Below are 27,386 nucleotides of genomic sequence, written 5' to 3'. Positions count from 1 at the left end.
CGCTAGGGCAATGTTAGTCTATGGGGCATTTCATACCGATGCAGCGCAATGTGCCAGAAGTGACGTTTTTGCCACATCCCTGAGGCGAGTGCATACCTATGTTACCGTTTGGCTCCTGCGACAACTTGCAGCGGACCAGAAATCATGTAAATCGACAGTCATGTGTGTTTTTTTTATAATGCCCGCTGCAAGCTTTACGTGTCACGTATGCGCAGAAACGTATTATAGCAATATGCTTCCGCACATGTGATTACTTCGGGCCACAGGAAGTGAGCGTCACTTCCTTTTTGGCTTGCTGCTAGATGGGGAGTACCACGTACTAACGTGGTAATCACTGAAGGCCTGTTTTTGGTGGTGCGGTGGGGCCACCAGGCTGCACCACTACCACCAATATTCAGTGTGAAACCAGCCTAACCGCTTCCCACCGAAAACCCGCCAGTAACCATGCCTGTGGTGCGTCCAAACTTCAGCACGCTACTTAGTTACCTGTGTGAAAGAGGGCAAACTGTTGCCAGTGGAGTCAGTTTTATACAATTTCCTGCTGGTCACTGGATTGGAGAGGCTGGATCCTCAATTCTATATTCATTTGTCCACCCCTGACATGAAGTGTGCTTTAAATATAAGAGTTATTTTTCCGTTTGAAGTCAGGGTTTATGCGGTCTCCGGGGAGGGGAAACCAACACATGAATAGATCTGAGGGCAAATCTGTCTGCTGATTACAAGTGGAAGTCGTTTAATATCATAACATCACCCAGATGACTGTTTGAGCTCTTTTAATATATGGATCAATACTGTGAAATGTTATCTGCTGTGAGCGTTCAATTCCTCCTAATAGATTGAGTGCCCTGTTGTGTATTATGTGCAAATGGCTGATCACTAACAGCCACTAAACAAGGCAATGTGCTGCCTCCCATTACAGCTAAAGGGGGACTCCGACCGTATAACTGTTTCTGAGATAGAATCGCTGAGGGCCTGTTTATGAAGCCAGTGACCATCTGTTTACCATGAGGCCTGGAACCCACTACAAAAACACTATCACTAATCGCAATCGCTAGCATTTTTAATGAGCGTTTTGTAAGTGATTTCATGAGCGTTTTCTGGCGATTTTGGTAGCCATTTAAAAAAGTGTAAGCGTTTGGCCAGCAATTGTGTAGCGATTAGCGTTCTAGTTCTGAATGGACCTTTCAATTATTTTTTTTTTTATAGTGTGCAGTAATTTAAAAGCGCCAGCAAAATCGCTCTCTGTAGGTTTTGACAAGCGATTACGCCAGCGTTTATATTCTTTACATTGCAGAAACGCTAAATGCTAAAAATGCTCCATGTCCTGTGTTTTGCGACTTTAATAATCGCAATCGCTCAGGTGAAATTTGTCCCATCCATGAACATTAGCTCAGCGTTTAGGGAAATCGCTAGTGTTTTGAATCACTCCCTAAACGCTCAAAAAATCTCTCTAGTGGGTTCCAGCCCTGAAAGTGACATTATTATTTTCAGAAGAACATTTCTGGAAGTCAGCTGATTGCCAATTCAGGTTTTACTTTTTTTCATGCATAGTGTGGGGGTAGATCATAATTTGCAATGCTTAAAGAGAACCCGAGGTGGTTTTGAAGAATATTATCTGCATACAGAGGCTGGATCTGCCTATACAGCCCAGCCTCTGTTGCTATCCCAAACCCCCCTAAGGTTCCCCTGCACTCTGCAATCCCTCATAAATCACAGCCACGCTGCTGACAAACAGCTTGTCAGAGCTGGCTGTGTTTATCTCTATAGTGTCAGTCTGCTGCTCTCCCCGCCTCCTGCAGAACTCCAGTCCCCGCCTGCATCTCTTCCCTCCCTGCTGATTGGAGGGAAGGGAGGGGGGCAGGGACCGGAGCTATGCAGGAGGCGGGGGAGCAGCTGAGACTGACACTACAGATGTAAATACAGCCTCACAGCATGGCTGTGATTTATGGGGGATTGCAGAGTGCAGGGGGACCTTAGTGGGGTTTGGGATAGCAACAGAGGCTGGGCTGTATAGGCAGATCCAGCCTCTGTATGCAGATAACATTCTTTAAACACACCTCGGGTTCTCTTTAAGAGAACCTGAACTAAAAATAAAAGGTCAAAATAACCATACACAGGCCATACTTACCTCCTGTGTAGTCTACTCCTCAATCTCTTTCTCCTCTCCTGAGTCCCATTTGTCCACTGTGATCAATAGAACGCTCTGTCTTCCATTTTGAAAATGGCCATTACCCCATAATAGCTTTCTGGTCAGCACACTGTTAAACTGTAATATCACCCACTTGAGCCTTAGGTAAACATGGACATTACCTTGCGCATTCAGTTGTAACTGACAGCTACTGAAATATAACTGACAGCAACTGATATATTTCAGTTCTGATAAAATCTTGTCACAACTGGAAGGGATCACTGTAAGAAGAAAATGTTGAGCTGCTGAGAGGAACTGACGGCGAGGTAAGTATGTAATATTCATTTGCAGCTACATCATGTGTTTATTTTAAATAATTTTACTCGCTTCAGGTTCCCTTTAAGTTTTGTGCTTTGCATGTAATGCATTTCTTTTTATTTTTTACTGGTTAATTGCAAAGCTGTTTTCCTATGTGATGTCAGATGATGCTTCCCTGCGAGACAGCTGTTAGTATTTCCTCCAAACTCCTCCCCTCTATCCCATCCTGACACGTGTGAGGTAGTCAGGGAGGAGTGGACAGTCAGTGTAGACACAAAGGCTGTTGCCTGACACATCTTCACCCTTTGCCTATGTTACATTTGTGGCCAACAGAGTAGCAACATTAGCGGCAATCGGCGGCTAATCGGCGGGTATCGGCGGCGATCGCAATGCACACGCAGCTAGCAAAGTGCTAGCTGCGTGTTGCAAAAAAAAAAAAAATTATGCGAATCGGCCCAGCAGGGCCTGAGAAATCCTCCTGCTCAGCACGGGCTTACCACCAGGGAGGTTAATGGCCTGCGGCTTGTCGTTGAGATGCTGCGGTGCGACGCAATCAGCGGCGGTAGCTATTATTCACCCGACGGGAAAACGCCGGCTCCCTTCTCATACCCTGTCCAGTTTATGTTAACCCATTAGCAGCCAATTTATTTAGAGGCTTGTGGGTGCTCCAGGCCAATTTTTATTTTAGCCCATTTTTTTATTTATCTGTTACATTTTGTTACTAATAATTAGTACTGGTGTAATGTGTATTTATGGCCACTTGTCACTAGGGGGCAGTGTGAGAAAATAAGAGGACTTCTGATTTCAGTTTCTATATTTTCTTCTAGCAGAGAGACATCAAAGCATTCCAAGAATTTACAGCACAACACGTTCTGCCAGCTGAGATCAAAAGCAGTGCACTAATCACAAACTAATTAATTTCTTTGAAGCTGCTAATGGGTTCAAGAAAACCATGGGCGACGCTAGCTTAAATAGAAACTGTAACCAAGAATTGAACTTCATCCCAATCAGTAGCTGATACCCTCTTTTACATGAGAAATCTATTCCTTTTCCACAAACGGATCATCAGAGGGGTCTGTATGGCTGATATTGTGGTGAAACCCCTCCCACAGGAAACTGTGAGGACCATGGTCCTGGCAGTTTCCTGTCTGTGAACCTTGTTGCATTGTGGGAAATAGCTGTTTACACCTGTTTCCAACTGCCAAAAAGCAAGCAGCATCTCCTCCCACTGACATCACCTGCCAGCAGTAAAAATGTCACCATGTGATAAATGTCAGAATGTAAATCAGGGAGAGGAAAGATCATTTTACAATGGGCAAACACTGACTAAATAATTTATACATAATTATTGTAAAAATGAAACACTTTTGTATTACATTATTTTCACTGGAATTACTCTTTAAAAAAAGGAAATGCTTATCCAAGGAAAGGGAAGCCTCTGGATACACTGTTTCCCAAGCCGTCCTCTTGTTCCCAGCCTCCTGCCCGGGGCCCCCTTAACTTCAGGGCTGCGCTCCTCCTCTGGCACTGGCATGGCCATACTCGCGCAGGTACAGCCATGCCTGTGCCTGAAGAGGAGTAAGGGCCCAATGGGTCTTCCTGTGGTCTGCGCTCGGTAACGGGGGATCAGAGGACCATATGCGTGGGAAAGCATATCCGGTGTATATACAGTATATTTTTTCTAATTACTAAGTCCCTGTCGTTGTGTCTCTTCTCCATAGGGGCGAAAATGACTGGAAACAGTCTTGTTCTTCCCATCGTCCTCTGGGGGCGTAAAGCCCCAACTCATTGTATCTCCACCGTACTGGTCATGGATGACATGAGCACCATCATCACCGGCTGCCACGACGGACAGATCTGCTTATGGGACCTCTCCCCGGACCTGGAAGTAAGTGCAGCCATTATCGTATGCCATGTAGCCTCGTGCTTCCCAGTCTCTTTCAGGTGGTAGCTTGTCGATAGTTCCTGTGATTGGAACAACCCCAGGCTCATCTAGAAGACAAAAGGAGACCAGGCACTCATGCTTGCTATACAGCATACATGTCAAACTCTGGCCCGCGGGCCAAATCTGGCCCTCAGAGCCATTAAATTTGGCCCCCATGTGGTTTCCCCACTTTGCATTATGTTTGCCCTTTCTAGACCACCAGAGAAGCTATATTGGAGGTGAAGCCCTAAACACCATGGAAGCCATTTGGGGGAGGTAGGGGCAAAGCACTAAACACTAGCAAACTGTATAGGGAAGGGTTGGCACCACTAGACACCAAGGAACTGTATAGGAGAGGGAGGAGGACCACTAGACACTGGGGAACTGTATAGGGACTGGAATGGAGCCATTAGACACCGGAGAACTTTATAAGGGAGGAAGGTGGTGAGTAGACATTGAGGTTGGCCCGAGACTAGGTTTCAGTATACAATTTCGGCTCACTTTGTATTTGAGTTTGACAGCTCTGCTACACAGCCATAGCAGTTAATGCACCTGTTTTTTTTTACTGTCCTGAGGAAGCAGGCATGCACCTGCGAAACGCGTTGTCATTTTTATGTGCTATTAAGATCGCCAGGGCGGCTGCGGGAGGGTTTTTTTGTAATTAAAAAAAAAACTATTTCATGCAGCCAACTGAAAGTTGGCTGCATGAAAGCCCACTAGAGGGCGCTCCGGATGCGTTCTTTTGATCGCCTCCGGCGGCCAGAAGTAACACGGAAGGCCGCAATGAGCGGCCTTCCGTGTTTCGCTTACCTCGTCGCCATGGCGACGAGCGGAGTGACGTCATGGACGGCAGCCGACGTCCTGACGTCAGCCGCCTCCGATCCAGCCCTTAGCACTGGCCGAAACTTTTTGTTCCGGCTACGCTGGGCTCAGGCGGCTGAGGGGACCCTCTTTCGCCGCTGCACGCGATCAGGTAGCACACGCGGCTGGCAAAGTGCCGGCTGCGTGTGCTGCTTTTTATTTGAGCCAAATCAGCCCAGCAGGGCCTGAGCGCAACCTCCGGCGGTAATGGACGAGCTGAGCTCGTCCATACCGCCAGGATGGTTAATAAATGTCCTTTTTTTTTTTCAATAAACCGGACCACATTCTTCAAAAGATGTAAGATTAACTCTCGGTTTATAAGATTAACATGATGGGCGCCTCCACCCCTGTTTTAAGTGTCTTTCAGGTCATGACACTCCACAGTGACACCTCGAATGTTTGTGACACACAGCGTCACAAGCTGAATCCATAACATTGCCACAGCCTAAAGCAATAAACATCTGGCAAGAGGTGACACCTGTGCTACCACAACACATGAATGTGTGGCAGCAGGCTACACAGTGTCATGGCATATGGTGACATTGAAACTCCCGTCCCATTTCCTGCTAATCGCTGTATATAACAGTTTTACACACACTTCTGTGAATTCTCTGATCTGATCAGTTCTCAGGTTAACATATAAACAGCACTGATCAAACCTGATGTATACAGATACAGTATGTGAGTAACAAACATATAAAGTGTGTATATGTATGAGCAGCCGTGTCGGGAAGGCTGCCTGAAAAGACTGGTGGAAGCTGTCAGAGACGTGGGGGGCCGGTACAAAGTGTCCATGTAACTAAGACAAGACACAGAACATTCATATCACGCTTTTCTCCTGGTGGACTCAAAGCGCCAGAGCTGCAGCCACTAGGGTGTACTCTATAGGCAGTAGCAATGTTAGGGAGTCTTGCCCAAGGTCTCTTGCTGAATAGGTGCTGCCTGGCTTACTGAACAGGAAGAGCTGAGATCCAAACCCAGGTCTCCTGTGTCAGAGGCAGAGCCCTTAACCATTACACTATCCACAAGTTACACTATGCAGCCACTAACTAAGATGCCAGGAATTTTGGCATGGGGTTAAGCCGAAAAATGTCTTTCCCTGCTCCTGTAAAAGTCCTGGCGGCGTTAATTACTATTATCCCTCTAGTCCGTCATTGACTCAGGCTACTGCTAGCGGCTGAATTACCCTATCTCCTTCTTTTGATGGCACCCAAATTACTGCCTGAGCGCATATCCTATATAATAATCCCTAAGTGTCCCTATGTCATCCTGTCCCTGTGTCTGTGTGTTTGCGCTACTGCGCATGTGGAGCACGGACAGCGTTGGGACAGGAGGACGGAGCCGGGCGGACGGGTGAGCGCGGGAGACGGGTACACACATGCGCACTGACTGGCGGCGGTGGCTGGTGCGCCCAAATTTTCAGTGCCGTTTGTCTGGCTCTCTGACCCCGGTACAACACCTCTGTGTATACATGGATTGGGCTGGTCAGACACAATCAAAATTTCAAAGGGACCCATACATCTTTTGATTTGCCACTAATCGGCCATCTGCTAGATCCTTCTCTTATCGAATCTGATCAGAGAGGGATCTGTTGCCTTCCCCCCCGGGCTGTGTGTGTGTGTCTGTCCGTTACCTCCCCCCCCCCCCCCCCCGGCTGTGTGTGTGTGTCTGTCCCTCCCTCAGGCTGTGTGTGTGTCTGTCCCTCCCCCAGGCTGTGTGTGTGTCCCTACCTCCTCCAGGCTGTGTGTGTGACTATCCCTTTCTCCTCCAGGTTGTGTGTGTCCCTCCTCCAGGCTGTGTGTGACTGTCCCTCTCCCGGGCTGTGTGTGTGTGTGTCCCTCCCCCGGGCTGTGTGTGTGTGTGTGTGTGTGTGTGTGTCTGTCCCTCCCCCGGGCTCTGTGTGTGTGTGTGTCTGTCCCTCCCCCGGGCTCTGTGTGTGTGTGTGTGTGTGTCTGTCCCTCCCCCGGGCTCTGTGTGTGTGTCTGTCACTCCCCCGGGCTCCGTGTGTGTGTGTCTGTCCCTCCCCCGGGCTGTGTGTGTGTGTGTGTGTGTGTCTGTCTGTCTGTCTGTCCCTTCCTACTCCAGGCTGTGTGTGTCTGTCCCTCCCCCGGGCTGTGTGTGTTCCTCTCCCAAGCTCTGTGTGTGTGTGTGTGTGTGTGTGTGTGTGTGTGTGTGTCTGTCTGTCCGTCCTTCCCTCCCCCGGGCTGTGTGTGTGTGTGTGTCTGTCTGTCCCTCCCCGGGCTGTGTGTGTGTGTGACTGTCCCTCCCCCGGGCTGTGTGTGTGTGTCCCTCCCCCGGGCTGTGTGTGTGTGTGTGTCTGTTCCTCCCCCGGGCTCTGTGTGTGTGACTGTCCCTCCCCCGGTGTGTGTGTGTGTGTGTGTGTGTGTGTGTGTGTGTGTGTGTGTGTGTGTGTGTGTCTGTCCCTTCCTACTCCAGGCCGTGTGTGTGTGTGTGTGTGTCTGTCCCTCCCCAGGCTGTGTGTGTGACTTTCTCTCCCCGGGCTGTGTGTGTGTGTGTGTGTGTGTGTGTGTCTGTCTGTCTGTCTGTCTGTCTGTCTGTCTGTCCCTTCCTACTCCAGGCTGTGTGTGTCTGTCCCTCCCCCGGGCTGTGTGTGTTCCTCTCCCAAGCTGTGTGTGTGTGTGTGTGTGTGTGTCTGTCCCTCCCTCAGGCTGCGTCTGTGTGTGTGTGTGTGAGACTGTCCCTCCCCCTAGCTGTGTGTGTGTGTGTCCCTTTCTACTCCAGTGTGTGTGTGTGTGTGTGTGTGTGTGTGTGTGTGTGTGTGTGTCTGTCTGTCCCTCCCCGGGCTGTGTGTGTGACTTTCCCTCCCCGGGCTGTGTGTGTCTGTCCATTCTTACTCCAGTGTGTGTGTGTGTGTGTGTGTGTGTGTGTGTGACTGTCCCTCCCCCGGGCTGTGTCTCTGTGTGTGACTGTCCCTCTCCCGGGCTGTGTGTGTGTCTGTGTGTGTGTCTGTCCCTCCCCCGGGCTGTGTGTGTGTCTGTCCCTCCCCTGGGGGGTGTGTGTGTGTGTCTGTCCCTCCCCCATGCTGTGTGTGTGTGTGTGTCTGTCCCTCCCCTGGGCTGTGTGTGTGTGTGTGTCTGTCCCTCCCCTGGGCTGTGTGTGTGTGTGTGTGTGTGTCTGTCCCTCCCCCGTGCTGTGTGCGTGTGTGTGTCTGTCCCTCCCCCGTGCTGTGTGTGTGTGTGTGTGTGTCTGTCCCTCCCCTGGGCTGTGTGTGTGTGTGTGTGTGTGTGTGTGTGTGTCTGTCCCTCCCCTGGGCTGTGTGTGTGTGTGTGTGTGTGTGTCTGTCCCTCCCCCGTGCTGTGTGTGTGTGTGTCTGTCTGTCCCTCCCCCGTGCTGTGTGTGTGTGTCTGTCCCTCCCCTGGGGTGTGTGTGTGTGTGTGTGTGTGTGTGTGTGTGTGTGTGTGTGTGTCATTGTGGCATTAATCACTATAGAGGAACCGGGAAGATATCTGTGCCGAACATCGAGTAATGTATGGGCACACTTACAAGCAGCAGAATGGCATATCAATCGCTCAATCCTAACCCAAACATGTGAACCCAAACATGTGTATAGCACTTTTCTCCTGTTGGACTCAAAGCACTCAAGAGCTGCAGCTACTAAGGGGCCACCCCTCACCCCTTGGACTTCTTACTGAATAGGTACTGACCCTAGGTTGCATTCCTTACCCTAACCTCCCCCCCCCCCCCCAAAAAAAAAAAAAACCCACTGAAATCAGGCTTGAGTTTGCATTGTGAGTGAGTTATACATTGGTCTATTATGGCAGTGGCACTCATACTTGGTGACTTTTCTCTTGTAAAATCTATCCTGAGATTACATGAAATGCGGATGTGTCTTTCTCCTCCCTCCAGATCAATCCTCGGGCTCTGCTGTTCGGTCACACGGCCTCCATCACATGTTTATCCAAAGCCTCTGCGTCCAGCGACAGGCAGTACATCGTCAGCGCGTCTGAAAGCGGGTGAGCAACTCCCTACAATAACACAAAGGGCCAGATTTATCACAGCAATAACCACAGCTTTTTCTTCTTTTATGGGTGTGAAACACTACATTTTTCTTTGCTCTATAAGATTATTTACAGCATAAAATCTACTACCAGAAAAAAATAGCATTCAAACAGTTAAAGCAAAAATAAACTTATGATATAATGAACTGTATGTTTAGTACAGCTAAGAAATAGAACATCAGTAGCAAAGAAAAGAGTCTCATGTTGTTTTCCAGTGCAGGAAGAGTTAAAAAAACAACAACCTGCAGTTATCTTTGCAAAAGAGCTTATCTGAGCACATATTCATGTTTTCTTGTTTTCTGTAACACATACAGGTACATCAAAGTATCAAACAGTGAGAGACAGCTTGAGATAAGGTTTTACTGCAGGAAATTGTAAGGGTCATTATTTCTGCCTTGTTTGTACTTTTAAAAGACAGAGTATGGTTTTAAAACTGCAACTGCGACAGAATGATGCAATGACATAAAAAAAATCTATATAACTGAAAATAAAAACGAGACCTTAAAGAGAACCTGAGGTGGGTTCTAAGAATGCTAACAGCACACAGAGGCTGGGTCTGCCTATACAACTGGCCAGACTCTGTTGCTATCCTGATCCCCCCCCTAAGCCCCCCTCCCCCGCGCTCTGCTATGCACCCATAAATCACCTAGCCGTGCTGTCGATACACAGCGTGTCACAGCCGGCTGTTAAGTGTCAATCTCGCCGATCCCCCGCTTCTTTCATAGCTCCAGTCCCCGCCCGCGTCCCTTCCCTCCATGCTGATTGGAGGGAAGGCAAGCTGGCGGGGACCGGAGCTATGGAGGAGGCGGGGGAGCAGCGAGACCGACACTTACAGAAGTAAACAGCCGGCTGCGACACGCTGTGTGTTGACAGCACGGCTGGGTGATTTATGGGGGCAGAGCAGAGCTTAGGGGGGGGATCGGGATAGCAACAGAGGCTGGGCAGTATTTGCACAGCCAACCTCTGTGTGCTGTTAGCATTCTTAGAACCCACCTCGGGTTTTCTTTAAATGAGCAAAGATGCTCAAAACATTAAGCTGCAAAAAATAACATGTCACTTAAACAATGTTTCCCACACCCACACCCACACACCAAACGATTATATTGTTTGAAAATGCTGCACACAGTGACAGTGCACACAACATGCATGCATGGTCTGGACCGGTGTTGTTGTACACTTGTACACACTGTCCAACTGCATGATATCTGCCCAGTAGTCATCTGAGTTGATTAATCTGTTGGGGGGGCTCAGCGCATCTCTGATGGAGGCCATTCGGAGGCGGCCTGGTGTTGCGCTGATCCACCTTGTGCGCAATTTTCAATTTTCGATTTTATTTGATTAGCCGCACCCAGGCTATGCATATACATAGGTTAGGATTTAGTTAGTGTTAGGCCCCTCCCATGGAGGATTGACTTCTTCGCAGTGGGAGGGACGAGTACTTAATAGGTTGCATGCAAGCTGTTAATGGAAACCAACATCCTCCTCTAGTTGTAGACAGGTCATGTGTATGCTCGGTGTGTATTCGACCCCACAAGTGGGGCTTGCACTCTTTTGCAGGTAGGCACTAGTCTGTTTTTAAGTAGCGCTGCTCATTTCCTTGCTATGTACTAATGTAATTCGTTTTTGGTCAGCTGCTCCCACTTAACAGCCATGCTTTTGGTGCATATGCAGAGCTTCTGTTTGGGTTCAAGGTGCGTTTGTAGTTCCTGGGGGGGCTCAGCGCATCTCTGATGGAGGCCATTCGGAGGCGGCCTGGTGTTGCGCTGATCCACCTTGTGCAGAATACTGGTATCAGTCACTGTTTTTTGTGATTTAGGTAAATTTTTTTTTTTTTTTTTTTTTACAATGATTGTAGTCTGAAATGGCAAAACCTGCCATTTGTCGTTTCAAAGGACTTCTGTCTAATGTGCGTGCAAAGTTTTTGCAAAGCAGCACTGTTACCTGTGGGACATGTATCGCTAGGTATTTGGTGAGGGCTGGCAAGATTGAACAAGTTGCTATGGAGCCAGAACACAGTGCTTTGTGATGCGCACGTGTAAAATTCCCTGCAGAAAGGGGTCTGAAACAGAGATAAAATGGAAGAAAACGAATCGGAAAAAATTTATGGCCGTTTCTAAAGTTATTGGAAGGATAAATAATCAAATTTCCACTTCACTCAGAAACAATTCGATAAGATTGCCAAAAGATTGCTAAACGTGTGTGTTATCGCAAGTCCATGGGTGATTAAAGAGCACCTGAACTTAGAACTTCCTCTCTGCTCTAAAAGATAAACCGCATAATAACCTTTAAAGAAAAAGCATTTCTTTGTTACAGCTGATATAAATCTGCAGTGTGTCTATTTCCTGCTTTCGTGGAAGCAGGAATAGGGTTAACATCCAGTGTTTACATATTAGCTGCTCTGCCGAGGCTGCCAGCTGACAAAATAAGTTACAGTTGTGATTAGTCACAGATGAGGGGGTATTGGGCTAAACTCTCTAAATACCTACAGGGTGCAATTTTCTATGTTTCCCTCTGTCTTGTGCAAGATTTCAGGTCCACTTTAATCTCACGGGCCCTCCTAGGCAGAGTGGGTGTTGGGAATGCACTGGGATGTTATAGCTACCTGTTCTCGCTTCTGCTCCGGACCACTTGTCTCCCAGGGAGGTTCGGACTCACCACTAGAGCTCCTGGCTCACTGCGGTCACTCGCCAGTGAGACTGAAGCGCAGCGGAGAGTTGTGAGAGTGCGTTCCGGTAGTAATTACAACGTGTTATTCTCTTCTTTCTATAGTGAAATGTGCCTTTGGGATGTGAACGATGGAAGATGTGTGGAGTTTACGAAGTTGGCATGTACTCACACTGGTATACAGGTTGGTGGATAACGATTACACTCTATTGACTTGCACCGAGCCGCCTTTTAAATGTGCATTGTTTAAAGGGCCGCTATCGTGGAAAAAGTAGGCAGTTAAAATCTGATAGGTTTTGGGCCAGTCCATTTCCTCATGGGGGATTCTCAGGGTTTTCTTTGTTTTCCACAGCATTTCCTGAATAGCAGTTGCAAGGCCCAACTGACAAAATAGTGTGCAAGTGAGTAGGGAGGCCGGCTGGCATCTTACTATTTTAGCAATTAAACTGCTGTTTAGGAAATGCTGTTGAAGACGAACAAAACCCTGAGAATCCCCCATGATGAGATGGACTAGTCCAAAACCGGTCGGTTCTGTCATATTTTAACTGCCTACTTTTATCGCGATAGTGTTTTTTTAAAAGGTAATAAATACGGTATGTCAGCCTCCATATCCCTCTCACTTCAGGGGTGTTTTAAAACCCAACTAATTTCAGAACTTAGTCAGGAAAAGTCCAGTAATAATCAGAATACAGAATACTTTATTTCGCCAAGCATGGCTGGGTCATGCCCGGAATTGGGTTTGGCACAATTACATAGCTCAAGTAGAAGACAGGTACATCATAAACAGATCAGTACACATTCTCATCAGACAGGGAAGAATGACAATCCACAGAGCACAGACAAGCATTTGGAAATATGACATAAGACATGCGCGCAGTTATGATTCTGTGGCAGGTTGGCGGGCTATCCGAGAGAAACAGCCCAGAGCTTGGCTTAGGGTGGGGTGGGGAGTATATGTAGAGAGTTCAAGAGGCTGACAGCTGAGGGGGAAAAAAGAGTTTTTGTGTCTGGCAGTCTTGGTTGGCATGGCCTGGAGCCTCCGGCCTAGCGGGAGCAGGCTAAAAAATCGATGGTCTGGATGAGAGGAGTCATTGGCAATCCGCAGCGCTCTAGTGTGCAGTCTGTTGTATAGGTTAGCAAGTGAGGGGAGGGGACTCCCAATGATCCTCTCTGCTGACTTGATTGCCCTCTGTAGTTTTTTCCTGTCACTGGCACCAGCATACCAGACCAAAATGGATGTGCAGATTATCGATTCAATGGTGGCGGAGTAAAAACTTGTCAGGATTTCACGGGCCATGCCAAACTTCCTTAGTTGGCACAGGAAAAAAAAGCCTCTACTGGACTTTCCGCTGGGTGACAGTGATGTTGGGATTCCATCTAAGGTCGCTGGAGATGGTGGTGCCTAGGAGACGGGCAGAGGAAACTCTGGCCACCTCAGTGCCATCATTGTAGATTGGAGGAGGGGTGGGGGCAGTCTTCCTGAAGTCCACGATCAGTTCCACAGTTTTGGGAGTGTTGAGCACAAGCCTCTTCTCCTAACACCAGTGGCAGATTCCCTCCACCTGCTGGCAGTACTCCTGGATGTTATCCTTGGTGACAATTCCACAATGGTCGGTGTCATTAGCGAACTTGATCACCTAGACGGAGTCTGCTGTGGATCAGGTTGATAAATGAATATCGTGTACATAAGCAAAGTGGTGGACAAAATATCCTGTCCGCCCCCGCACCGCCTGGTTACAGCCAGTGGGCCACGTGTACATATCATTAAAGAACAGGCGACACCCATGCTAACCTAGAAATAAAAACCCATATATAAGTAGATAAATACTACTTCTACTTACATAACAGATGTATTGTGCTATCCATGTAATGATTCCTGTGCATTTTACAAAGTAAAAGCAGAAAATCCTATTTTGGCAGTGGCCATCTTGCCAAGCTAATGCTAACATCATATCCTCCCTGACTCTTGTTTTCCCCCCTCCCTTCTCTTGCTCATTGTGTATTCATTAGCTGCCCTCCTCCCAGAGTCTTTTTTTTTTTATTTACACATCCAATCACTGAATCACCTCAGCCTTGCTTATAAACACAAGTGATCAGCTACGCAGTAAATAAATGGAAGAGGAGGAATATATTATAGATAAAAAGAACTCCCAGCATTCAACTTTTTGGCACTGTTTGGCACTAGGGCCAGTGCTCCTAAAGTATGTGATAACTCCAAACCATAACAGCAGAAAAAGTTTTTTGCAAGTTTTGAATGCAGGTTTAGCATCTTTATCACGTAATACACTCAGACCAGTTGCTGTTGAAATTTGATTTTTATGGTGACGATACCGCTTTAAGGCTCCTGGAAATTTGAGCGCAGGGTAAAGACGAAAAACTTCTGCTCCTGCAAAACTCCCAGCGGGCTTGATTACTATTTCCCCCTCCAGGCCACCATAGACTCTGGGGTAATGTGCAATTTAGCTGCGAGCTATTGCTGGTCGGACAAATTACTCTGTTTATCTTTTGACAGCACCCCAATTACTGACTGCACCACTGTAGCTGTAACTCACATTGCGGCCTATGGTGACGCCTGGTGTGCCCAAATTTCCAGTGCTCTTTGTGCCTAACTCGCGTGTCCTCTATGTGAGGGTACAGATTTGTGGTACACAGGTCCTGGGTGTTGATCAGTTGGAGCACCACGATTTGCTTTCAGGTAACTCCTCAGACTCTGTGACTCTTACAGATAACCATAGTTGTTTGCTTGGTGTGAGTAAGCTGGTGTCAGTCATTATTCTGTGATGTAACGTCTCTCTCTCTTCTTCCTCCTTTTAGTTTTACCAGTTCTCGGCTGGGACTCAGCGAGAGGGGAGGCTGCTGTGCCATGGCCATTACCCAGAGGTCCTGGTTGTAGATGCCAGCAGCCTGGATGTCCTCTATACGCTGGTATCCAAGATCTCTCCAGATTGGATAAGCTCGATGAGTATCATCCGCTCTCACAGAACACAAGGTAATCCAATCCGGGCTTTTCGGGTGTGCTGTGCGTTTCACTTACCCTGGCCTCCGCTTCTAGGCTTCCGGCAAGAGAGAAAATATATACATCTGATTGTTTAATGGACCAGTATTACGAAATGTAAAATACATACCGTATTTTTCAGTGTATAAGACGCACCCAGGTTTAGAGGGCAAAAAACAGCGACCAAAAAAATGCTAAACCTGGTGTGTCCATTTTCCAGGGGCGTCTTGTAGAGGTTCTCCCTCAATTATTGTGTCTTACTGTGTCTCCTTCTGTCCCTGTTGTGGTTTCTCCTGTCCCCAGTGTGTCCCTCTTTTGTCCTCCGTTTGTCCTCTGCTCCCCCCGTGTGTCTCCTGCCCCCATATATATAAGTAGAACAAGCGCCAGCTTGGCTCACCTCTTTGCTCCAGCGGTGAACACAGACCTTTCCTCTCCTGCAAGGCTTCCCTAGTGTCGGCTTCTGCTGATCGCGGGAGACACATGGGGGAGGGGGGGGGGGCAATGCAGGGAGTCCTGACATCATGGTGGGGAAGTGGTTCGTATCGGCGGCCGGTTGTAAGTTGGGGACTCCCTGTATTTGGCATATAAAATACAGGGACTTTAACGTCCCATTTTTTGGGGAGAAAAAGTGCATCTTATGCAGAAAAATACAGCACATACAAGATATACGTTTCTCCCAGAGGTCTGCTTCCCTATGTTGCTGTCACTTACAGCAGGTAGTAAAAGCTGATACATTTTTGGACTAGTCCATCTCCTCATGGGAGATTCTCAGTATTTCCTGTATTTTTTACAATAACGCTCCTTGGAACGGATCTATACAAAGATGTCATGTTCAATAGTTCTTGCGATTGAGCCATTAATGGGCACCTTTAACCTAGGTTTACACAAAGTTGTGCAGTGCCATGGGCCCTGACGGCGCATACACGGCCTTTATGCACGGAACGCATACATGTAAAAAGGGCGCCTGGAAATTTGGGCACATGGGGACGCTGAAAAGCAGCTCACACCGCTATTGCAAATTTCCTGGCAGCATACATTACTATTCCCTCTCCAGGCCACCAGCTATTGCTGGTGGCTGAACAGCGCTGTTTCTTTTTTTTCTTTTTTTTTTCCATTCTCTTTTTTGGCTCCCAAATTCCACTCTGAACGCCACTATAGCCGCTATCAGTCTATGGCGGTGCCCTTTTTACCTGTCTGGACAGCACACCCATTTGAAGCAATGCTAGTATGGCACGTCCATAAAAATCATGCAAGTTGGGACTTTGTGACTCATTTTTTGGGCCGGAGACAACTGATTCGTTTCAAACAGATTTGTGTGATTGGGTCCTCTTCATAGCATTGAATCCGTCCTTTTGCCCGCTGGCCTCCTTTCTGGAAAAATACTGTATCTATGTATAATTTTTATTTAATGTGTCAATCTAGTCTTACTTCCCTTTATGGTTCGGCATTGGAGCATGGCCAAAGCCCCTCCCATAGTGTCATCAATGACAGCTCCTCCCTTTTGACCTCTCAGGTTTGCTCACCTTACTTTCCTTTTCACTTCACTTTATTATATCTACCTCAATCTCTTGGTCTACTGGGTGCTAGCCTGGCTAAAGATAAAGAGATCATTTGCATATTCAGTAGTGGTGCATTGTGGGTACCCTCAAATGTTCACTTCTAGCTGAATTATTACAAGTTTTCTTCTGTTTTAAGAAGGCAAATTACACCGAGCAATGCTGTTTAGCAGCAGGGCTTTTCGGTCTCTTTTAGTCCCCAATACTTTCCTAGTGGTTTTGGGTCACCCTGAGCTGCTTGGTTACTCTGCTGAAAATGTAGGCATACAGTTTCCATTGTCAGTAATCTGATTATGTTGTTTTTCATCCCAAAATGTGTTTTTGTTACCTAGTGTGGTTCAAGCTTTTTTTAACACTGCAAATTATAATTTTCTATTCCCATTTGCAATTCCCAGAATTACGATGGATTCACATGTAGTGTACAAGAGCCCTGAGGTTTGCTTTAAAGAGAGAACCCGAGGTGGATTTTTTATAGGACACAGAGGCATGTTCTGTGCACAATGACATGTCTCTCTGTGGCTCTCTGTGTCCTTCTGCTGCCGCGTGTCCCCCCCCCCCCCCCCCTGGCTCAGCTGCCCCCCTGAACACAGCGTTAGGCTAGAGACAATCTGCTTGTCGCTAGCCTTCTGTTTACCTGCAGCTTGTCAATCAGTGTCTCCTCCATTACTTGGCTCCCCCTGCCGCTCTACCCATCCGCTAGCTTCCTCCAATCGGAAGCTAAGCCACGACCCAGGATGTACTCGTGACTCAGCTTTCGATTGGAGGAAGCTATCAGAGGCAAGGAGCAGCGGGGGGAGCCAAGTAATGGGGGAGACGCTGATAAACTTCCGTTTACCTGCAGATTGTCGCCAGCCTCGCGCTATGTTCAAGGGGAGGGGGGGGGGGGCAGCATAGCTGGGGGGGGGGGGGGGGGGAGTTGTGGATTGCTGGCGACAGCAGATAGTCGAGTCATTGTGCACAGAACATGCCTCTGTGTCCTGTAACGTTTTAGAAGACCTGTCTCGGGTTCTCTTTAAAGTGGTCTGAAAGTCAACATTTCTACTTTGCTCTAAAAGATTCCTCACAGCTTGAAAGCTACTATCCCAGAAAAAAGGTTCTAGCAGAACATCACTGAAAGGGTTAAACGAAGCACTTTCTCCTGCTATTCAGCTTCAAATAGGCATCCAAACTGGAGAGAACAGTTTTCTACTTGTTAACTACCTGCGGACTGACGCAGTTTAAATCTACGGTGGGCGGGTGGCGCTGTGGTTCTGACCGGACGTAAGCTCTATGTCCCATTCACCGCGCGCCCCCGCCCGTTCCCACCGCTCTGTCCCCGCCGCAATGTGCTGGCCTGCCGCCTCTATGACGGCAGAGCACTGTGAGCCGGGCAGGAGCCGTTTTCATTGGCTCCTGGCCCTGTCATTCCTGTAAGCCGTTCCCATTGGCTTACATGGAGTGACAGGGTCAGGAGCCAATGTAAGCGGCTCCTGACCGGCGCACAGAGCTCTCCCGTCATAGAGACGGCAAAGAGAGGAGCCTGCGGCGGGCGCGGCGGATTTTAGCGGCGATTCGTCGGGAAGCGGCTGTTTACTGTACCAGCACCCTCTGGGGGCAGCGGGTGCTGGTACTGAAGTGGTTAAACACAAATGTATCAACAGTGGAATGTAAACAAACACTCTATGAGAGACTGTCTCTGCTTCAGGCACACACAGAGTTCAGAATAGCTCATAAGAAGATTTTAGTATATAAGTTATAATAGAAAAATAATAAAATGGAATGGCAGCTTTCAGGGTAAGAAAAACTACACTTTGGAAACTTGTAATTTGTAAACAGACAATATTGCTTGCGCACAAAAGCAAATATGATAACTGCATGAGTAATAAAAAGTAGGATAACACATTTTTATTGAATGTTTTATGTCGGAGTTTCAGACCACTTTAAGGCTCATCTACAGTATTTATTTTTTTTCCTTTTTTCTTGTTCCAGACCATGTGACTCTTGCCCATTAAAGGACAACTGAAGTGAGAGGTATATGAAGGCTGCCATATTTATTTGCTTTTAAAGGACAACTGAAGTGAGAAGAATATGGAGGCTGCCGTGTTTATTTCCTTTTAAACAATACCAGTTGCCTGGCAGCCCTGCTGAGCTATTTGGCCGCAGTAGTGTCTAAATAACATCAGAAACAAGCATGCAGCTAATCTTGTCAGATCTGACAATAATGTCAGAAACGCCTGATCTGCTGCATGCTTGTTCTGGGTCTATGGCTAAAAGCCTTAGAGGCAGAGGGATCCCAGGCAACTGGTATTACTTAAAATGAAATAAATATGGCAGCCTCCCATATACCTCTCGCTTCAGTTGTCCTTTAAAGAGGAGCTGTCAGCCAAACTATCTTAGAAAAAACAACACATATACAAATAGATAAATACTTGCCCTACTTGCATAACATATGTATTGCACTTTCCACATTTTGAGTTTAATGATTTTTCTACAGTAAAAAAGAGAAAATCCTTCTTAGCATTTCACATTTTAAGTGTGGCTATTTTGAAGCTTATCCTGATGTAATTTCCTCCCTGCCTGATTGTGTAGGCATTGCCCGCCCTCCACTATAGAAAGTGCATTGTCTCAGCATGAGAAATACTGGCCAATCAGAGAGGAACAGAGGTGTGCGAGGGGAAAACAGGAGGGAAAGAGGCTTCAACCAATCAGGCTGCATTAGTTAAGTCTGAGGGGACACAGAGCAGCAAAAAAGGACAACCCAGCATGCCCTGCAACTTCCTTTTTGTGTAACAAATTTTGTGTGTACCAAATAAGAATCAGGTAAGCTGGGGAATGATCATTTATCAACAAGAAAAGTAATAGTGATTTTAACTTTTGGATTGCCTGGTTAGCATCCTTATTACTTGTTTACCAGATAAAATAAAGAATTGATTTTTGATTTTATGCCCGACAGTTAGTCTTTAAAGGAGTCATCAGGGAAAAAATGCTAAAATAAGTGGTACTTACGGGGGGCTTCCTCCAGCTCCAAGCTCCCAGCATGTCCCTCGCCGCAGCTCTGCCCGCAGCCGTTCGCCGCAGGTCCGTCCCGGTCCCCAGCGATGACGTCAGAGCGACCTCCAGGCCTCCACTTATTTTAGCATTTTTCCCCTGATGACTCCTTTAAGCACCTTTCGGAGATTGAGCTGTGATTCCTCTATATTGTACATGCTGGGAAGGTTGGGGGACTTGTCTGATCATCGCCGCTGATAATTCCTTCTAACCAGGATGTTTGCTGTTGCTTATTTTTTTTTCTGCAGAAGACACAGTTGTGGCTGTTTCAGTAACAGGAATTCTAAAAGTGTGGATCATCACTGCTGAGGTCCACCACATGCAGGTAACTGGAAGGCTGCTGGGTTTAATTTAACATGTGTTTGTAACTTACAGAGGCCCTGTAGTGACATTTAGTAGAATGCAGTGAATTATTCAGGTTTCCCAACTTTTATACTAATTATCCTGGTTTCAGCATCAAAAACACTTCTTATGTCTGTGTTTCTGTCTATCCAATGATGTCACTGCCTAGGCTTTTTAGCTGTGGAGAATTCTCCTCCCAGAGCATTCTGGGATATCGGGTATTATTTCTACTGGCATCTGAGTAAAGGAACATTCCACAGTATTGCTCCTGCCAGGAGTAAAGATTTCGCCACCTATGATAAGTTTTAGAATATAAATCAGGATGAGGAAAGATTTTACAATGGGCAAACACTGACTAAATAATTTACAAATGAATATTGTAAAATTAAGCAATATTATGCATTACATTATTTTCACTCAATCAATCCATTTCTGCCTTATTTCTGCAGGACACGGAGCCAGTGTTTGAGGAGGAGTCTAAGCCTATCTATTGCCAGAACTGCCAAAGTATCTCCATCTGTGCATTCACCCAGAGGTCTCTTCTGGTGGTGTGTGCTAAATACTGGAGGGTAAGTGTCATCTGAACTGGACAAGTAAGTGAACAAGCAAAGTGGGTGTGATTCTTTTTCTTAAAGGATACCCGAAGTGACGTGACATGATGAGATAGACATGGGATTGTACAGGGGGCACTATGGCTGGCTGGTGGGGCACATTTGGGTGATCAAAACACTGATGTTTGTATGGCGAGCTTTAGATATTTTTTGCCTCACTCTGGTGATAAAATTAAGGCCAACTAGTTTAGCAATAATGGGAACCATGAATAGAATAAAACACTTCAGCGCTGTGTCATATACGTCCACCACCGGAAACACCAGGAAAAACAAATGCGCTTACCGGACAATTCAGACCTTAATTACAGGGTCTGAAATAAAGCCTTATGAGGTCAGCAGCAGGTGTCTTCACAACTGGCCTCCTCTCCAGGTATAACAGTATCAAATATGGTATTTCACCGTTTTTGGGCATGTAGAAATAACAAAAAACAATCCACATCTAAGCGTATCTATTGCGACTTTAATGAAGATCCATAAAAACAACATATAAAACTTTTAAAAGATCACTTACATCTGGGCCCTTATTACAGGGACCCACGATGAACAGCAGCAATGAAAATCATAGGACGCCGTCCAGCCACACGTCCGCCTCACCCGACCGGTTTCACTACCAAAGTTTCATCAGGGCCCCTGATGAAACTTTGGTAGTGAAACCGGTCGGGTGAGGCGGACGTGTGGCTGGACGGCGTCCTATGATTTTCATTGCTGCTGTTCATCGTGGGTCCCTGTAATAAGGGCCCAGATGTAAGTGATCTTTTAAAAGTTTTATATGTTGTTTTTATGGATCTTCATTAAAGTCGCAATAGATACGCTTAGATGTGGATTGTTTTTTGTTATTTCTACATGCCCAAAAACGGTGAAATACCATATTTGATACTGTTATACCTGGAGAGGAGGCCAGTTGTGAAGACACCTGCTGCTGACCTCATAAGGCTTTATTTCAGACCCTGTAATTAAGGTCTGAATTGTCCGGTAAGCGCATTTGTTTTTCCTGGTGTTTCCGGTGGTGGACGTATATGACACAGCGCTGAAGTGTTTTATTCTATTCAAGATTCAGATGCTTTACTGAAGTGTTGGACTTTGGCTGCTTTGTTTATATACCATGTTTTAATTCAATTTAGGTTTTTGTGGTTGCGCTGATATACATATGATCAATAATGGGAACCAAATGTAAATATCACAAACAGAATTCAGTGCTTTTGAACAGAACAGATTGTCCAAATGATGGTGCTATTATCGAAGTAAAGTTACCTACAGATGTACTTGGTTAGTTTACTGGCATGCTTTAACCCATTCGCGTTCCGTCGATTTCACTTGAGAAATGTTCACCTCCCATTCATTAGCCTATAACTTTATCACTACTTATCACAATGAACTGATCTATATCTTGTTTTTTCCGCCACCAATTAGGCTTTCTTTGGGGGGTACATTTTGCTAAGAGCCACTTTACTGTAAATGCATTTTAACAGGAAGAATAAGAAAAAAACGGAAAAAATGCATTATTTCTCAGTTTTCAGCCATTATAGTTTTAAAATAATACATGCCTCCATAATTAAAACTCACGTATTGTATTTGCCTATATGTCCCGGTTATTACACCGTTAAAATTATGTCCCTATCACAATGTATGGCGACAATATTTTATTTGGAAATAAAAGTGCATTTTTTCCGTTTTGCATCCATCATTATTTACAAGTTTAAAATAAAAAAATATAGAAATATTACATCTTTACATTGCTATTTAAAAAGTTTAGACCCTTAGGTAAATATTTACATTTTTTTTTATTGTAATGTTGTTGTTTTTTATATATATATTAACCACTTCAGGATCACAGGTTTTCTTCCCTTAAAACCAAAACAACTTTTACATTTCAGCGCTCCTCCCATTCATTCACTGATAACTTTATTGCTACTCATCACATGTGAATGATCTATAGGTTGTTTTTTTCGCCACAAATTAGGCTTTTCAAGGGTGATATTTTATTTTAGTAATAATGTTATTCTCTATGCATTTTAAAAAGAAAAAAGAGAAAAAAATGAAAAGATACACTATTTCTATATTTCCAACCATAAAAAAAAAGCAAGGGAGGCTAGGATTAGATCAGGGTTGATCAGGGTTAATCAGGGTTGATCAGGGGTATATAGTCCTGGTATATTTATTTATAAGTCCTGGTATATTTATAAAATCCTCTAGGTGGCAGTCAGAATACAAGAAAAGAAGATCCAGTTACCTTGTAATCCTCTCAGGAGTGATTACAAGGTAACTGTATCTTCTTAAGTGCTGGCAACATTGTTTGTAAACCTCACAAATTAATGAGCACTGCTATTGGCTTATAGCAGTGCTCATTCATGGTTACAGGCATCTGATTGGTGATGGGAGTAATTACTCCCATTCATCAATCCCACCCAGAGATAAATGAAGCTGGTGCACGCGCATGTGCACGCACGGGGGCGCGCACCCGCGGGCGGGAGCGCGGGAGCGCGCGCGTGCACGCACAGCACAATAGCGGCAGGGGCGTTTATCAACGCCCCTGATCCGCTCATTAAGTCAATAGGGGCGTAGTTATGCGTCTGGGAAATCCGAAAGTGGTTAAACATTTTATTTGGGTAGTTTTGGGAGGGTGGGAGGTAAACAATAGATTTATAATGTAAATGTGTGTTGATTTTTATTTTTTTTTACTTTTAGTTGTAGTATAACTTTTTGGCCACAAGATGGCGGCCATGAGTTTGTTTACATGACGTCACTCTAAGCGTAACACACGCTTAGAGCGACATATGGGGGAGGTAACAGCCAGAAAAGGCGCAGCTTCCGAGAGAAGCTGTCGCTTTTTCAGCGGGGGAGAGGAATCAGTGATCGGGCACCATAGCCCGATTCACTGATTGCCTGGCTAACGAACCGCGGGCCGGGAGCGTGCGTGCACGCGCGCGATCGGCCGCGGGAGCGCGCATGGTTCCTGGACGTAGTTTCTACGTCCAGGAACCAAAATAGGTTAAGCTGCTCCTGTGTGGACAGATCACAGACAAATCTTTCCAGCCCCCAGGCTGTGTCTCACAACTCTACAAACAAGGGGAGGGGGAAGAGACAGGAGGAAGAGAAACACTGTGTGTGTAATTCCTTATCTCAGTAGCTAAGCATTGCTGCAGACTAGAGCTTGTATTTTACAGACAGGAATTTTTGAATCGGGATAATAACCCTGATTCAAAACTTACTGTCTGTAAATGCAAGATCTAAATTATTGGCTAACTTTTAAAAAGAAAAGCGATAAGCTTTTCAGCTTGTAAGCCTTTGTCAGACTCTTTGGAAGCGAGAAAAAAGACACAGGGACAACGGGAGCCGAATCTCGTGTAGTACCGTCTGGTTAGCGTTGGAGGAATGTGTAAGCAAGTGTCTAAATACTCACAAGTGTGGGTTGCAATCCAAGCAACCACTGTTTTGCGCATGTGAGGAAGTACCGTCCTCACTCGGCCTCTGTTCGGTCAGGTGGTCGCAGCTCCAAAACAAAAAAAATACCGTCTTTAACTCAAATTGAGATTTGAAGACTAAACGACTTCCTCTTAGGGAGGTCACTGTAAACACTAGGGGGAGGAAAGAAGGCGCCCAAGATATCAGTATACACACTAAAAATAGGTAAGAGGTCTTACCTTATTGCTGTCTAGCTTCAAGAATACGATTTTTCTCTTACAAATACCAGATTTTATTATGCACATAAGACAACGCGTTTCGCGGATACAATCCGCTTCATCAGGTCAATTTCAAGTGCCTTTAATAAAAAAAAAAAAAAAAAAAGGGAGAACATTTTGACAGGAACTCAGAAACCAGGACATAGCACAGTATATCAGAATCAAACATATCAATAAAATAGAATGTGAAACATGAAAACATGGTAGTGTATATCAGTGGCGTAGCTACGGAGCTGTGGGCCCCGATGCAAGTTTTACAATGGGGCCCCCCAAGCACTCTATACACAACAATTGATACAGTGCACCAAAACCTGCCAATGGCAACTACAGTGTCAGAGGTGCAAGAAGGAGATGGGGAACAGTTTGTTAATGATTAGCACTATTTAAAGTATCCATAGAAGTGATTATTATGAGCACAGGACCAATAGAGAGCTAATACTGCAGTTGAGGGAGGGTCCTTCAGGGCCCCTCTGGCCCAAGGGCCCCGATGCGGTCTCTACCTCTGTACCCCCTATTGCTACGCCCCTGGTGTATATATACCACTTAATGAAATCTATATCTACGGTATAGATGATTTCTGAGTTCCTGTCAAAATGTTTCCCCCCCCCCCCCTTTTTTTTTTTTTAAAGGCACTTGAAATTGACCTGATGAAGCGGATTGTATCCGAGAAACACGTTGTCCTATGTGCATAATAAAATCTGGTATTTGTAAGAGAAAAATCGTATTCTTGAAGCTAGACAGCAATAAGGTAAGACCTCTTACCTATTTTTAGTGTGTATACTGATATCTTGGGCGCCTCCTTTCCTGCCCCTTTTGTCAGACTCTATTCCTTTTGACTGACAATGTTAAGGTGGCTATTCACTTATAGTCAGATGCCTGTCAAGTGGAATCTGACAGGAATCTATCTGATGTGTGCCACACGCTGGTAACAGATTTCCAATAGATTACAGAATGAAATCTATTGGAAATCTATCTAAATGCATTATTGCACCATTAGATCCAATGCAACTCTATGGGCCATCGATCTGCTGCCAGAAGCAGATTGACCTAGATTTTCCATCCTGTCAGATATATCAGATGGATCGAAATCGTCTGCAAATCGATCGATAGATTTGATAGAATCGATTTCGAATCAATCGATTCGGTAGAATCGATTTATCAATCAATGGCTGAAATCGACCAGTGTATGGGCCCCTTTAGAACATGCAATCAGAAAGAAGTAGAGTGATAGTAGTAGTTATATTTTTCCAAATAAAAATGTCATCCAGGTACATTAATTATAAGTGATCTTGCAAGGATTGTGAGGTATTTATGGCAAATAGATGAGACCCTTGGTTTTCTGAATGCCTGCACAGACTCAGACTGACATGGAGCGTTATTTATATAGACTCTATCTTGTTCACTATACGCTGCTGGAGCCTGTAAACAGTTAACTGTATGTTACTGAGCAGGAGGGGGCACAGTGATTCCCAAGGGGGGAGGCCCGTGCCCCAGCGTGCCCCAGTGTAGCGGCGTCCTTGGTCATCTCACCATCTGTTTTTAGAGGAGCTCACAGTCTATTCCTACCATAGTCCTAGTGTAATGTCCTACCATATTATTTAGTATTTCTGTACCACTGACATCTTCTGCAGCACTTTACAGAGTACATAGTCCTGTCGCTGACTGTCTGCAGAGGAGCTCACAATCTAATATTTACCATTGTCATAGTCTAAATAATAAAAAATAAAAGTCCTGCTTATTATTATTCGTAGTAGTGGTAGTATGTATTTATACAGTGCTGACATCCTCTGCAGCACGTTACAGAGCCATGTCGCTGACTGTGCTCAGGAGCTCTCAATCTAATTTCTAAGGGCCCGTTTCTACTAGCTGCCGCACGCGGCTGCGAGATGTGCGGCGGCACTTCCTGGTCTGCAAGTACGCAGACGAAACGCAGAAGCCATGCCATGCATGGCTATAGGATTCGTTGCCACCCGCATGGACAAATGCTGCAATGTCGGCCGAATCGCTAAGGCCAGTGATTCGGATGGCAGCATCATTTGCCCCGATGGCAGAGTTTCTCCATGCGATTTGCTTGCGGGATAACTCTGCTGATTCGACCTAACGTTCCATCGAAACGCGGACATGTCGGAAATAATCCAGCTGCACTAAATCGACGGGAATCGAGCGGCGCATCGAGTGCAGGAATGCACCGTGTGCACCCAGCATCAGACAAGCTCACAATCTAAGCCTACCATAGTCATAGTCTAATGCCCTACCATATTATTATTATGTATTTCTATAGCACTGACACCTTCTGCAGCACATTACAGAGTACACAGTCATGTCACTGAGTGTCCTAATGCTGGGTACACATGGTGCCTTCCCGCACTCGATGACCTGCTCGATTCCCTGTCGCTCGATTATTTACGAGCAATTCCAATTGCGTTTCGATGATGGTTAGGTCGATTCTCATGTAAAGTATGCCAAATCGACCTAACGATCCATCAAAACGCGAATCGGACATGTCGGAAATAATTGAGCGGCCGGGAATCGAGCGGGGCATCGAGTGCGGGAACGCACCATGTGTACCCAGCATCAGACAAGCTCACAATCTAAGCCTACCATAGTCATAGTCTAATGCCCTACCTTATTATTATTATTCTGTATTTCTATAGCTCTGGCATCTTCTGCAGCACTTTATAGAGTAACGTACATAATCATGTGACTGACTTTCCTCATAGGACATCTGAGCTAGAAGATGATGCAACTGTTTGCATGCTGTATACAAATCTTAAAGCGGCTAGATGGATTATGAACCCCATAACACAAAGCTAAAAGCACTTCCCAAAGGAAATGTCAACAGCTTAATTCACCTTTTTTATCTATGCGACTAATGTTCATTGGGGATGGTAGTTTTCACCCTTTGACTGTGTATTGCTTCACCCTATATTGAGGTTCCACTGCCCAGGGTAGGGTGACCTTTGCTTTAACATGATGTGGACTCAGTAACCACACGTGTTGGACACATTAGTATGCTGTGTTAGCTGTTCCTGTTCTATTCCAGGTGTTTGATGCAGGAGACTACTCCTTGCTGTGCTCAGTCCCAAGTGAGGACGGTCAGATGTGGACTGGAGGGGATTTCATCTCTGCAGACAAAGTTATTACCTGGACTGAAGATGGACAAAGCTTTATTTATAAACTTCCAGCCAGGTGAGTAAAGCCTCTTACCAATGCTAGATTAAAGTCTGTAGTACAGCAGCACCTAATCACTGCCCAGCCAGC

The 27,386-nt window shown here is 45.9% G+C and overlaps 1 protein-coding gene across 4 annotated transcripts in view; it reads left to right on the top strand.

Annotated features, from left to right (window-relative positions):
* The window catches only part of WDR7 (WD repeat domain 7), a 516,060-nt gene that overhangs the window by 29,435 nt on the left and 459,239 nt on the right, over positions 1-27,386 (top strand). For all 4 annotated transcript variants that reach the window (XM_068251301.1, XM_068251300.1, XM_068251299.1 and 1 more), the window contains exons 2-8: positions 4,168-4,334; positions 9,099-9,205; positions 12,020-12,098; positions 14,729-14,903; positions 19,741-19,817; positions 20,284-20,403; positions 27,169-27,314. In XM_068251301.1, the coding sequence (XP_068107402.1) occupies positions 4,176-4,334; positions 9,099-9,205; positions 12,020-12,098; positions 14,729-14,903; positions 19,741-19,817; positions 20,284-20,403; positions 27,169-27,314 (863 nt within the window). In that variant the 5' untranslated portion in view covers positions 4,168-4,175. The remainder of the gene's footprint in view (positions 1-4,167; positions 4,335-9,098; positions 9,206-12,019; positions 12,099-14,728; positions 14,904-19,740; positions 19,818-20,283; positions 20,404-27,168; positions 27,315-27,386) is intronic.

This window comes from Hyperolius riggenbachi, chromosome 1 (genome assembly GCF_040937935.1).
Source record: "Hyperolius riggenbachi isolate aHypRig1 chromosome 1, aHypRig1.pri, whole genome shotgun sequence".
Classification (NCBI taxonomy): Eukaryota; Metazoa; Chordata; class Amphibia; order Anura; family Hyperoliidae; genus Hyperolius; species Hyperolius riggenbachi.
This window is presented reverse-complemented; position numbering and strand designations above follow the sequence as displayed.